This window comes from Rhodnius prolixus, unplaced genomic scaffold, assembly GCF_049639745.1.
Source record: "Rhodnius prolixus isolate KJV_2025 unplaced genomic scaffold, Rpr scaffold_6, whole genome shotgun sequence".
In the NCBI taxonomy this organism is placed as follows: domain Eukaryota; kingdom Metazoa; phylum Arthropoda; class Insecta; order Hemiptera; family Reduviidae; genus Rhodnius; species Rhodnius prolixus.
The window spans coordinates 41,985,826-42,000,024 of NW_027411634.1; the positions used below are offsets into that span (position 1 = coordinate 41,985,826).

Sequence of the window (14,199 nt, forward strand, 5' to 3'; positions counted from 1 at the left end):
TTTTTTTTAATTCGATTTTATTTATTTTAAGTAATGAGGTCATTTCCTACATATATTCCAAAAATACTAATTTTTACCAGTAACAAGCGCGTTCAGTGATGTAATCGTGTTATATATAAAGGCCTTTCCTTTAACGCATTTAACAAAGTTAAAAGATATTCAAGTACAATAATTTTTTAAATCATGTAATTGAAAACGTGAAGTATTCACAGCCATCTTTCTATTTCATCTGGTTTTGGAACCAGTGTAAATCTACATATTTCTATCTAGAAAATCCCAATGACATCTCAAAATGATAGTAAATTATTTTGCCTGTAAAAAAACATGAACGCAAAGTTTAACGAGAGTATATTTGGAAGAACCACCTATTTGATCAGAAATTTAAAATGGGTGAGGATGATTATCATCAGATAAAAGATGAGTAACCTTTCAGGTGGAGGTTACACTATTTAACCAACCAATTAGCTTTTAAAATAAGGTAAGCTCTTCATCCTCTTCGATGAAATCAAGGTGAAGATTAATTCATCTCGAAAACTGCTGTTTTTAAAGGCCAGAATTCTTGTAAATTATGTTTTTACTTGCTTTTCTTTAGTTCCTTTCTACCCTTGTTTACAATGAGATATAATTCTTTATGCAAATAAAGTGAAAATTATGTCTATTTAAAAAATATATAGATATTCCATAAGAGAATTTTATTAATAACAATATTTCTATTTACAGAATATACATACATATTTATGTATTGAAATAAATAAATATATGTATAATTATTTTTTTTAATATAAAAACAGTTTTAAATTATAAAATTGACAGACACTTTTTTCAGTACAATATACAGGTACAAACATTCAAAATGAGTAATTACTATTAAAATGAACGAGAATTCGATGGAAAAGAACTGGGGTCAAAAAGTGAGAATTGGTTCTATTCGTGTGTCTAGAATATCTGTAAAGCAAAGAAATAAAGTTGAATTAGATTTTTTATTATAAATTATCATTGATTATACGATTTACATTAAATAAATAAATAAATAAAAACCTTTGGCTGCGTCATGGACACGGCCGTGTGTTGTACGTGAATACGTTTACGTAACAGGTTATATTTTTTATATCAAATATTTTTATTTATGTATTTAGGATGAAATCAAGGAAACAAATAATTACTGTGTTACAATATAACTTTATTAATTATAGGCCTGTGATACGAAAAACCATAGACGATCACACACATCACACTTATGTCCAAATGGATTGTTGACAAATGTCGTAGTGAAATGTGCACTAGCTGCTGCCCAATCTGTCTTCTTCATAATCGACGATCGAACACAATCTATGCCTGTACAGTCCGTTGTCGATGTAGAAGCGATTTCATCATCCACTTGCATAATTTTAACCGCCTGTAGCTGCAGATGTACTGGACACCGTCGTCGTTGATCCGCTCGGCCGCATTCATTCTTTTACGTTTCTCGGCCATATGGTGTTTTATTAATAACCATTCGATTGTTCTTGAGAAGCCCTTTCCAACCGTATACGATCTCCTGTATTTGTTTTTGGCTTTTCGACGCGTATAGGCTGACATTATATATTTTTGATATTTTTTTATTCTAACATCTTATTATATTCACTGTCACTATTTTACGCTAACGTTTTATATACAATCGATAGATTGTGACGGCAGCTAACGATTAAAACTTAAACGAACATCGTAGCTTCTCCGAGTCAAAAGTTATAAAAAGTTGCAAATCTCGATACGCAGCAAAATTATCTCAAAATGGCGGCGCTTCTCCCTCCACCGCGCGCGATGCGTCACAGTCCTCGTAATGAATTCATTGATCCTTTAGCTATCCAGTGGTCTAATTTAATTTTGGATGTAGACGATAAATTCGAAACTATAATGCCAAACTGTATCCCCCGATTTTGTTATCATTAGGTTTTTTGGATTGCCTCCATATGATAGACGTATTCATGTCAAAAAATCATTAAACTGAAATTCCTGGCAAAGGTTGCCTAGAACCAAGATTTGAGATGTTATTAAGAAGGTTTTGTGAGCCTTATTTTAGGGGAAAAGCCGTTCCTGAAAGAAAATTCTGAAAAAGATGGAACTTAAAATACCCACCTTTGGTGATACTCCACCAGGGCAGTGTGATGTAAGTTAAGAATGAATTTAATGGGACACTTTGAGCTCTTCTACTTTCTTTCCACATATGGAAAGTCTGTGTGAATCCTCTCATAGTCCACAAAGGATTTATAGCACCATCATCTAGTTCTAAAACACAAAAGAAATTTACGATAATGAAATGAAATAGTTGGAATACAACAAAATTTCTTTCAGGTACTACTTTAGCCTTTTATTTCCGGAAAGTCAGATACACATCACCAACCTATACTTCTTCCTGCACCTGACTCAAAGCTTAGATCAAATCAATGAATTTGTGCGCAACTAGGAGACGGCTGCGGTTTTCGTCTCTCTTTTACAGCATAAAGTTTATCTAGTCTAGACCAATGAAGGTTAAGTTTTTTCTACTTATAGACTTAACCAAAAATTGGTAATCAAAACAAGTAACAGATATCGACTAGCCGCAAGGCACTGATGGAGCAATTGTAACTGATTTTTTTGTAAAGATATTAGTGATGTGCAGCTGGATGCTTTCCATTAAAAATAAAAATTTTAATTCCTACAGCAAAGAATTTCTAAAAAAAGAAACAAAAAGAAAATTTTAGGAAAAACATAATTGAAAAAAAGAAGAAACAAATGTACAACAGTGATTCACATGCAGTTGAACAAAGCTACAGAAAATCAATGTGTAATGATTATGCAGAAATGAAGAAGGCAGTTATTATTTTATTTGAATTAAAAATCATAGAGAAGGCTTTAATAATGCAGGTTAGTGTATAGAAAAGGACTATTTATCATGCAACTAATTTTTTTTTTACTTGTGTAACGTTTTGCGTTTAAAACCTCATTGAAATATGAAAATGTTTAAGTGTTCCTAAATGCTTTTAAACTGCATGAAAAACAAAAAAATGAAATTCTCCACTCAAAAGAAGTAAATTTTCTCTGTATTGAAACTTTCTTAGTTTACTTATATTAAAACAAAGTTGTAAAATATTCCATTGATTAACAGTTAAAGAAGTTTAATACTGCGTTGTCTTTTAACAATGGACGCACTCGGGAATGCTTTGAATGAGCTGACCATCCCAGGCTTGTGACGGTACAGCTCCTCCATGATTTAGAAATAAGAACTAGCTGTCCCAAGGTAAATATGGAGCCATTACTACCTTAAGACTTGAGACAGGTGACGAATGGGAGTGAAAAAGCCAATGACGCTACGTAACGTTAAAATATTCGCAAGGGTACTTTGTCTTGGAATTGTTTGTCTATCCACCGCCATAGGTAGAAATCTTCCCCTTGAATTTTTCTCCATTCTTGAAGCAGAATAGTTTCGGTTCAAACGATGCGCGATTTCTGGAAGGCATAGCCACGGCAATTTCCCCGTTCAAAGAAGGTTATAACAGTGTTTTCTGGCTTAGCTTAGGTATTAAAAGCACAAATTTCTTACGAAATTCTAGACTAAGACTCGATTTATTTTACTGAATAAAATCATTAAAAATTGGCCTTTGTTCTTATAAATCGTTTATTGTTTCACTTTCACTCCCAAATGAAATTGCTACTTTAGGTTAATGTTCACTGGTCCGGAACCAGTCCTGGGGATCACTAGGGGTGCAGTTCGTGAAGCTCTCAGAGACTGGATCTGGAGAGAACATGAAAAGAACTGGGTGATACTTCCTGGGGTCAAACACAGCAAGAGGGTTATGCCCTTGTTGTGCAAACAAAGAACCAAAGTGACTCTAGGTTTGGGCAGGAATCAGATCACTCTGATTACTGGCCTATTCACGGGGCACGGTAGGTTCAGGAAGCATCTGCACAAGTTAGGGTTTATTAGCTTGGAACCATTGTGCAGATTGTGTCAGGAGGAGGAGGAGGAAACGGCCTCTCACCTGTTGTTCGATTGCGTTGCAATTGAGAGACTGCGCTTCGACATCTTTGGAACCTTGAGGCCAAAGGAGATAATAGCGCAGAAGGAACTAGTAGGGAAAGCTCTCGACCTTTTTAGAAGGGGAGGTTTCATCTATTAGACTTAAGGGGAAGGCACAATAAGCCTCTTGCGGCTGCGGTGCCGTGGGGATATAGGCCCCGCCCCGTCATTTTAAATCTAAATCTAATCTAATCTTAGGTTAATGTAAATGAACTATGAACTTTACACGTCAAAATTTACTTCGTTTTGCGTCGAGAACTTTTTTTTATGAGTTCATAATTATTGTTTTTGTTTTATTTATTTTTTAAGTACCATTTAAATTGCAGCTTGTCCCATTCTTAGTTTGTAAGTTAGCACTTATTGTTTGTCAAGTGTGGATTTTATATTTGATTAAACCTTGTATGTATCTAAATGTAAGTTTTTGTTTTGTTTTTTTCTTTGATTTTGATTACATACCACCGGCCATAGCTTTTTTGCCCAATTCACGTAATTCACACCAGTACGTAATGACTGTACCATCAGCACCAATTTTCGATCTAGGTCGCAACGCTTGTATTTCATTTCTCCAGTACTTTTTCAGTGATTCCAATCTGTCTTTGGGGGGCATGCAAGAGTCTACAAAAACAAAAGCGAAATACAAACATAAATTCCAAAGACGTTCAAACTATTGTATTCCAAAACACGCTAATGTCTTTGCTTTTCTTTGTTCATACAACAAAAAAAAATAAAACTCAAAATAGCAGAGAAAGAGTATAAATATTGACAAGCTAATTGATGAAATTGTTTTAAAAAAAAATATTGCTTACTAGAGTGCAAAATATTTTATTATTCAGAATGTTCAACTATAATATTGTAAGAATAGTAAACAACTAAAGAATAGTAAACAAAAATAATTGTTGAGGGTATTTTCCTCATAAAGTAAACAAGATAATGTTATGATAATCGTACGAAAGGGATGGTGAAAATCAATGAAAAGCCTGCTTTTACTAGAGATTACCCACCCCCCGAAGTTTTCAGTTTATTTTCTCCCAATAACAATACATGTTACAGGCATAGTGGTTCGTTCAATGTAGGCATGAAACACGAAAAATACTTGAATTTTGTATATTTTTATTTCTTCATTAGCAAGACGGCTTCAGATTTCTATAACAAATTACCACCACCACAGGCAAAGTCTATTTTGAGGTTATCTAAAACCGAAAAATGATTTCTGAACATCTAAGTCTAGTTTCTTGAAACTCAGATCATTTGAGTTATTTCTTACCAAACAGTTTGTAATTTTAAATCACAATTCTTTTATTATTATTTCTCACTGTATAGTAAGTTATCAGTAAGTTAAACCGAAATTTTAATCTTACAGGGATGCCAACCCATTCCAAAATAAACCTACAACTTTTTTTTTTTTAAGAAAAATTATTTAAAAAAACTTTACTTGGAACTTTTTCCACTAAAAGACCACTCGAATATAATCTCTGTTTTGGGCTTTTTTTGAGATGTAAACTAAAATGTTCCACCAACAAGTAAACAAGTACATAATTATAAACAGAAATAGTCGTGAGCAGTGATCATACCAGATATAGTTTTGTTTGATTTCTACACCAGTTCAATACAAACTTAATAGAAAACAAAATTCACTTATTTAATATTAATATATTAATTATAAAAACATAAAGATAATGCTCATGCAAATGGTTGCCGTCTTTAGAGGTAGGTAATACAAAAAAAAAAACAACAAATATAGAATAAAAATTGAGATACAGCATTTAAATATTAAAGTATTTTGTATATTAGGAGAAACACATATTTCTGGTCTTAATGCAAACAAAACGTTAATTTTGAACAAATTGATTTACGAACATTTCATAAAAAAACTATGCTAGGCTTATTAGGCAAAACAAAACTCCACAAAATACGTAGATTACAAAAAAAGAAAGGAAATGTGTATAATTTTAATAATATTTTTGTTTAACAGCAGTCAGTTTTTGTCAATTCTTATTCCAAAATATAGGAACATGACAATCGATTAACATTTACAGATTAAAAAGAGTAAAAATAATAATTTGCCTTCTTTATAACCATCAAAAAAACCTACCTTTTTAAGGGAAAACAATTGAAAAGATAAACAAGAATTATGAATTGTAAACGGCTTATTTGTACAGAGATTTGCATCTACAAACTGTAGATAATTTCTCTGTCGTACAAATTATGAACTGGAGAATCTGTATAATAACAATCATTGAAATAAATTTTCAATTTGATAAGAAATAATTCATTAAATAATTAAAAGAGTTGCAAAACAATTATTCCAGTGTAGATTTACAATTATCAGAAGAGGGTTAAACAGAAAAAAAATTAAGTTAGGAATAGAAATAATGGCCAAGAAATTCACTTGTTTGAAAGTTTAACTATGGTTATTAGAAAGTACCCAACTTTGGGACAAAATGCAAGTATGAAATCCTAATAAAATTAAAAGAAATACGATCTGATGTAAACATTCCATTACCTTACACGCTTTATAGAATAATACTTCATTTCAATTTGGGATCAAAATATTATTTGAGTCAACAAGTGTAGTGTGAGACGAAAACAAAAGTTGAAGTCGAATTCTTAACACCAAACTGATTAATTAACCTCTGATGAGATGAAAGTTTGAAACCTACCAGGGTTACACTGAACGTATGGCACACTACGAAGGGTAAAATCAAATAATGTCCCTGATAGTAAGTAATTCAAACAATATTCTTAATGCAGCTCCTATTCAGTCGAATCGTTGAGCACATTTTTTTTTTCTGTATTGTTTGCCCAAGGTAAAAAAGGAAACCAAAGTAATGCTTCCGCAAGCGGAATGAATGGATCTAGTTTAAACAGTAAATCACTCTAATTCCAACAGATGTGATACAGTAATCTGCTCTTTTTCTGATGACTGCATTTTTGCTTTTTTGCTTTTTCTTTATCCTTTATCAATACGAAATTAAAAATAAGTGAAACTACGGAGTAGTAGTTTTGAATAGGACGAGATTTAACAATAATTTAAACTACTTCTTGTTCGATAATTCGGAAATGCACCCTTTGGGGACATGTTAAAATAGAAATATTCATACATTTTTTTCTTTATCAGGGTGAAACATACAGACATTACGAAACGCTAAGCAAAATATGGAAATGCAGATCTACTAATTTCACTAAAGTGAATGTTTAATTTGCATACTTCTACAAGGATGCTGACAACCAGATTTCATGTAAGGAAGTTCTGAAATAAAAGGCTGTACGGTTTAAGCTGGTGAAGTCTACGATTCATTCGTTATTTAAGGAAGAATCACGATTTGAATATTAATTATACGATGTACAGGAATAAATTGAAACAATTTAAGACAAACAAAACATAGAATATAGAAAAATGTATAAAGCTTACCATCCCTGAGATCTCCAGCTTGTATGTGAGTAGTGTAATTCGCCATTGTGTCTAGTCCTTCATTTTCACTGCGAGCACGGGCACTCTCTGAATTTGGTTTTCTTTGCCAACCGCCACGTACGAAAACACTCAGATTTGCGCTTGGATCACTCAGGCGTCTCTAGATTTTTTAAAAAAAGGAAATTAAGTTGAAAAAAAATACTTCTTAAACTCTCATACCCAAAAGCTGAACATTAGAAATCAATTATAGCAAGAAAAAAAAAGCCTACCTGATGCCTGTATAGGAACATATCCTCAGGATCTTCCCAATCTTCATCCCAGAGATCTATAGCACAGTAGCCAGGCTCAGATGTTGGCGTTTCTGCACCACAACCTAAAACAAGAAAGTAGCAATTCATACAGAATGTCTTCCGGAAATGTAAACCCTTAAAAGTGGTAAACATTACAAATATTTTTGCGTAGGGTGCGAATCTGGACGATAAGCTGTACAATATATACATATAAAAAAAAAAAAACCTGCAATTACTTAGCAAAAAGAAGTGAAAAGTTGATTTTTGTTTTGATGGCCAGCTGTTAGCAACAGCGATCCAGTTCCTTGCAGTGCACTAAAGTAATATAAAGAAATAGGTTGAACTTCTTTTACTACTTTCTCGAGGTTCTGTCTCGATAATTTGCAACAAACTCTGAACATGAGAGTCATATTTACTTCTTACCAAAGTTATACAATCTGCACCAATAAATGTACTGCATAAATAATGCTGAAAAAATAACCTTACAGAAGTGCCAACCCATCTGCCATAAAACGGAATTTTTCTGAAAAATCCTAAAAAAAAAAAAAAAACCCTTATAAATCTATGTGTACTCGCATATATAATTTATACAATTAAGTGACTTTCTATATATCCAATCATTCTATCTATATACAGAAACATAACAAAAACGCCCACTTACAACTACTAGGAGGGAGCTCGGAACTGTTTACAGCTTTTAAAATATTATTTTTATACAATTAAGTTCATAAAGAATACAGATCAGATATGAGGAATAATGAAATAATTGTACGTGTTCTTTTATGTTAGGTAACCGTTTATGCTGAGGATAAAGGCTTTCAACTTTTGACATTTGTCAGTCCAAGTGCTGACATTTCGTTGACAATGGAACTTAGTGGATAGGATAAAAATGAACTATGGTAACCTTCAACAAGCTAAACCTTTTTAATGTGTAATAAACTCGCCCAACCGGAATTAATTTTACAAAAAAAAAACTTAAAAATAAACGTTCAGTTTGTGTTTAGTATTACGATTTAAAAATAGAAAATTTCATATTTTCTTAATAAGCAGCCAACAGAACCTGCATTAAAAAAATCGATTTGAAGTTTCACCTTATTGATTCGATTTTTTTTATATTTCATACACTCAGAAAATGTGTAGGCAGAATTATGTATGAAATCAAATCCTTCACACCAATGGAAAAAGATACGAACTACGGAAGAAACTCTGGATAATATTGCTAATAAAATCTGGAGGCTGTATTTACATATGTGTTTTCAAGTTAGCTTTTGTATTTTCTAAAACTTTTTTTTTACAGAGCCCATGTTACGGCGAGTATACAAGCGTAGATTTCCATAAAATATTTTAATTTAATAAACACTTGAACTTTACCTTTAGGTTTGGTCACCGCCATTTCTGCATGCCCTTTCCCTTGTGGTCCTTTCATGGTGACGAATTCAACTCTTTGAGTTGCATTTGACAACAATCCAAATGACATTCTCTGTGCCATTTTACTGCTCAAACTTGCCTGTTAGTAATAAATATTTTAAACAAATATATTTAAAATTTTAACTTCATTACATTGTAACTTTTAATTATTTATTTATTTTTCTTTGTTAGCTTACCCACCCTTGCATCATAGACATGTTTAAGTGCATCGTAGCGTATTGATCCAGAGAAAAGAACACCCTGCAGTTTTCCTTCTCGGTCAGAGGCCATTAACTCCACACAGACAAGTTCACCGTCGCGAACAAGCATCTCCGACATCACCTACAATCCTTTAATCAATTAGAAAATTTATATTCACTGAACCTACACATAATTAATGAACTTTTTTTTTAAAAAAAAACTAAACTTAATTAAATAAAATACTTCTTAGGACTTCATAATTTATAAATTTCATTTCACTTTGACAATTTTAAACATTTGACAATGGTTCTATAATAAAATTACTAAACAAGCTGACGTTGCTTCCACCATAATTGGAAAATTTCCAGTGTGAGACTAGTTTGCAACTACCTTTGTATTAGTCAGAAAACTATCAAAAGTAAAGTATTACTTTGTCTACGAAATTAATTTGGTAGTTGGACGTTAAAAAGTCTGAATTAGCGATTAATTTACTTTTATGTTTTACTTTCAAAACATTTACTTAACAAGACTCCTGTCTGGAAGACTGAGGCAATTTAAAGGATTGGGTCAACATATAGAAAGGCTTATTCAATTCATTGCGGCAGACCAAATTGTGGTCTATGAGGAGAAATTGAAAGATTAATATGTAACCTACATATTTCTGGCTCGATTTAGCAAATGTAGGAGTTTGCCTTTCTTTAATAAATCTCCCCATGTCTACCGCCTTACTCCTCTATTCTCGCGCTCCAATTCGCCCTAAATTTCCTACCACATCATCCAGCCATCTAAGGCGCGATCTACCCCAGTCCGTTTCCCAAGATATATTTTACTATGGGATTTGAGGGTACACAGCGGACAGTATGGTATTCCATTTGAAAGAACTGGTGATGACGGAACATCTCACTCTACAGACTTGACCTTGCACTGAAACGCCGAGGAGTGTCTCAGTGTCTACTTAACCAATATAATTAGTACTGATAGTACCTTGAGTTCCATAAAGTGTGATCCTAAACAATTATAAAATCAATGTGTAACTAAAAGGGAAGGGATTAGCTATGAGGTTAGCATACTGGACTCCCACGCGGAGGTCCCGGGTTCGAATCCAGCAGCTGACCCTTAGATTTTCTCTTCCTAGGAGCTTCTTACAGCTCACTGTCCGGTGATGGACAGTGTTGTCTGTAACGAGAGAACACTGTCCGGAGGCCGGCAGTGCACTGGAAAAAGCTCCGGGCGCTAATGACCTCAGCTGTTGATGCGAAAAAAAAAAAATGTGTAACTAAAACGCATCATTAATTAATTTTCATAATTTGTCTCAAGATTGAACAAATTTATTTCTAATAGGGCCAAATCCACATTATTAGTCTTCGAACAACCAATTGGCTCACTTTAATGCTCTTGGCTCCGACAGGACTTGATAACATGCAACATTAAAGATGCTAATCTCACCAAATTATTACAATTCCAAAATTTAACTGAACATTGAATTGGTCATTTACCTTGCAAAACTCTTCGCGTTTTTGCTTTCAAACAACAGAAGAGAAGACTCATTTATAAAAAATGAACGCACAATAAATACGTATACTTTTACGTAAGACTAAAATTAAAACAATAATTAAAAACGATGCAAAACCGGGTGAAACAAATATAAACGTCAGATTCTGTATTGAGAGTTGTTATAATAATAATGAAATTTGCTATATCACTTTTAATTGTTTTGTTTGCAATAACAACAAAATAAACACTGGACGCCAGATCATTATAAATCTAAGCATAATGAGCATATTACCTCGTTAAAATTATCAACCATAAAACATATGTATGGATAAGTAATCTCTTCTACTTCTCCTTTGGTATCCATTCTTCTTCGAGAAGGTGAGGCATATACTTTCTAAATATTTAAAACAAATCAAAAATGTGTAAACCAAATTGAAATGGACAAATAAAAAGAAAAGGAAAATATTTCTGAAAATAACAAACCTGGGATATCCTACGGAGTATTTGCAACTGTTTAGGCGATGTCCGTGTACAGATGGCTAAAGTTAAAATATATTCAAATTGATGAATTATTAAATTTAAATAAACAGTTTCTTCCCAATCTAATTCTGGATCGCCTATTGGCAATTTTTTACTATCTTTACGGTAGACGGCCACTTCCGTCTAGAATAAAAGAAAAGATTGTTGTAATAAACAATTAGTAAAAAATAATACCCCCGCTCCCAACAAAATAAATATTCTATTAAATTATGAATTCAATTTTTATAAAAAGCAAATACATGTTGCCTTACTTCAAATTTAGGAAGATATTTTGGAGTTCCTTTAATATGTTTCTTTCGCACAAAGAAGAGCATATCATCACCATCGATACAATGATCAGCTTGGAATAGAAAATGACGAACAAAGAGATCAGTCCAATAAGAAGATCCTTGAAGCATCACAAAACCGGAATCTATTTATAAATAAATATATGTGAATTCATTTTTTTTAAAAAATCCATCGAATTTTGTTTACTTTTCAACTATGAAATTTTAAATTCATAGTTGTATCATTTTTCCATTAATTCAAAATTACTAACAAATAACATACCATCTTTCATCAGTTGCCGCATTTCTTTTGTTCTTTGAAAATTAATTTCTTCTAAAAGCTGTTCCAAAAGTGTGGGAGGATTCCACATGGCAAGATTTAAAGAAGACATAGCTAGCAGCTAAGTGCTAGTTTAACATGAGTCATACGATCTACAGGAGGTCAGGCCTATTGATTAACTATGATAACTGGGAAGGTGCACAACAACAAAACATACCGTAAGAAGTGAGCGGTTAAGTGGAAATATGAAGAAATATAAGGGTATATAAAGGTTTTACACGGCATTTTTGCCTTGAATGGTTAGAAATTAAACCTTTAATAAAAATATGTATATATAAATAAACATAAATCGTAAGGTTACATTTTTGTTTATATGTATGGGAATCACACAAAGTAAAACTGAACCGAACGATTACACAACTCCTGAGCGCCGCCTCACCACGACTTGTCACACAGCTGGAGTGGGATTAGTTTAAGAGGTACTTTTACTGTTGTGTACTGGTGCTGGATTAGGGTAAGAGAACAAACAATAAATATTGGGTGGGGGATCGTAATTAGGTGCAAGACTTGCGCAATGACTTTTAATAATGATTCACTTGCCCCTCCTAAGAAATTACCTGTCAATTTAACTTATTTTAGGAAAATCGTTCTTTATTAAATGTAAACAATACAGTAACTTTTTATTTTATAAATCAAGCGATAGAATGTCCAGTTTCACTTGCTTTGGGCGAACGAGAAGGAAGTGTTGCAAATGTGTCATAAGTTTCGTTACGAAATTATTTCATTGGAAATAATGTGTCGGGTCCCCAATTATTAAACAAAATAATAATTAAAAAAACTGGTAAAAACGCCTTGCATTAATTTCTACTAGATTTCCCTATTAAATTTGCTTGAGTCAAATATAGAGTTGATTTCTGTAGTACACACGTTTACTATTTACTACATATGTATATGTGTACTTAACAATATTTTTTTGACGCGTCAAATCCAAATGCATAATAAGACCCACTCAAGTCCTTAAAGAAAATGACAGAAAAGTTGATCACTATTCTCTCGCATTCGGTGAAATAACATTTGTCCAACTCAGAATGTTGTCGTATTTGGGTACACTTAAATATCAAGGAGTAAGATCCGTAGAACATTTTGAATCGTACTTCAGGGAAGAACTTTGTATCATCCTTTCCAAAGAACCTTACTTAAATTAAGTTGCTTGATTTTTTTTCTTTAAAAGTTATGTCACGGCAAAATATTCGAACTGTTTTCTTAAAATTGCGAAGAATAAATATCTGTTCCAGTAAAGTGACGAACTTAAGAAATTTGGGATTCAACTTATGTTCTTTATTCTAAATAATATTAAATAAGGTAAACGTTTGTGTTTATCCTAAATTTTCACTTCAGGCAGGGAACTAGCTACTTCCCTGATCGAATTCTCTTGGAGAAATGTTGCATATAAAATATAAGGTACATAAGTGCCAATAGTATACCACAAATGATTTCAACAACCGTCTGAGTACAATTACATCTTTAAAATGCAAAAATCACAGCTGTAAACTTCGGAGAATTACCTAGGCTTCTTTTTAAATCACTTTCTTAATATATCTTGCAGGGGATTTCTTGTGAATGTTGCTGTTAAGTGCATTTGCTGGAGAATCTTGATGAAATAGGGAGTGTCTGAGGAATTTCAACTTTAGAGGGAAATCTTCTGGAAACTGCTAAGGCAGACTGACCTCCCTTCCATTGATTTAGAAGAACGTGCGATCCACTTTGACGATATTGGCATAAATAATAGTAATTATGGAAATACCCTTCAAAAGGAACTTTTGCTAAATGTAAAATCTGTTATGAAAAACTTACATTAGGAGAATAGTTTCAACTATGGCAAATAAAAAAAGTATGAGCTTACTCTGCCTCTAAATTCCTTTTACAAATTTGTGAAATCCCTAATCAAGTATGTAAATTTGCACATATGAAATTTGCTTGTTCCTTAGATAATACTCTAGACGATGAATTTTTGTACTGATGATAAACCATTTCTTCCTTTTACTTCCAATAAGAAGGTCGAAGGAGAATAATTTCACAAAAATCATCCTTGTACAATAAAGAATATTAGTTCGATGAATGTTAGGCTTGCTTCTAATAAATCATTTGGAAATTCTTCACGAGATAGCACAAAAATTATGCATTTTGTGCTCGTGCATTTCTATTTCTATGTAAAACAGCTCACTGCTGATAATAATTCAGATAAAACCAAGAATTGATAAGAATTTTCTTAT

At 32.6% G+C, this 14,199-nt stretch overlaps 1 protein-coding gene across 2 annotated transcripts; it reads right to left on the reverse strand.

Moving 5' to 3' along the window:
• Positions 1 to 677: 677 nt before the first annotated feature.
• On the reverse strand, positions 678 to 12,445 carry LOC141461500 (uncharacterized protein KIAA0930 homolog). Of its 2 annotated transcripts, XM_074142674.1 has the most exons (11): positions 11,930 to 12,445; positions 11,632 to 11,792; positions 11,324 to 11,503; positions 11,133 to 11,234; positions 9,347 to 9,487; positions 9,110 to 9,245; positions 7,718 to 7,821; positions 7,449 to 7,608; positions 4,493 to 4,651; positions 2,116 to 2,265; positions 678 to 945 (listed from the first exon to the last, which is right to left on the reverse strand). In XM_074142674.1, the coding sequence occupies exons 1-11, from the start codon at positions 12,036 to 12,038 to the stop codon at positions 905 to 907; spliced, it is 1,443 nt and encodes a 480-aa protein (XP_073998775.1). In that variant the 5' UTR covers positions 12,039 to 12,445; the 3' UTR covers positions 678 to 904. The 2 variants fall into 2 exon arrangements, with proteins under 2 accessions (XP_073998775.1, XP_073998776.1); XM_074142675.1 differs by lacking the exon at positions 4,493 to 4,651.
• Positions 12,446 to 14,199: the final 1,754 nt, after the last annotated feature.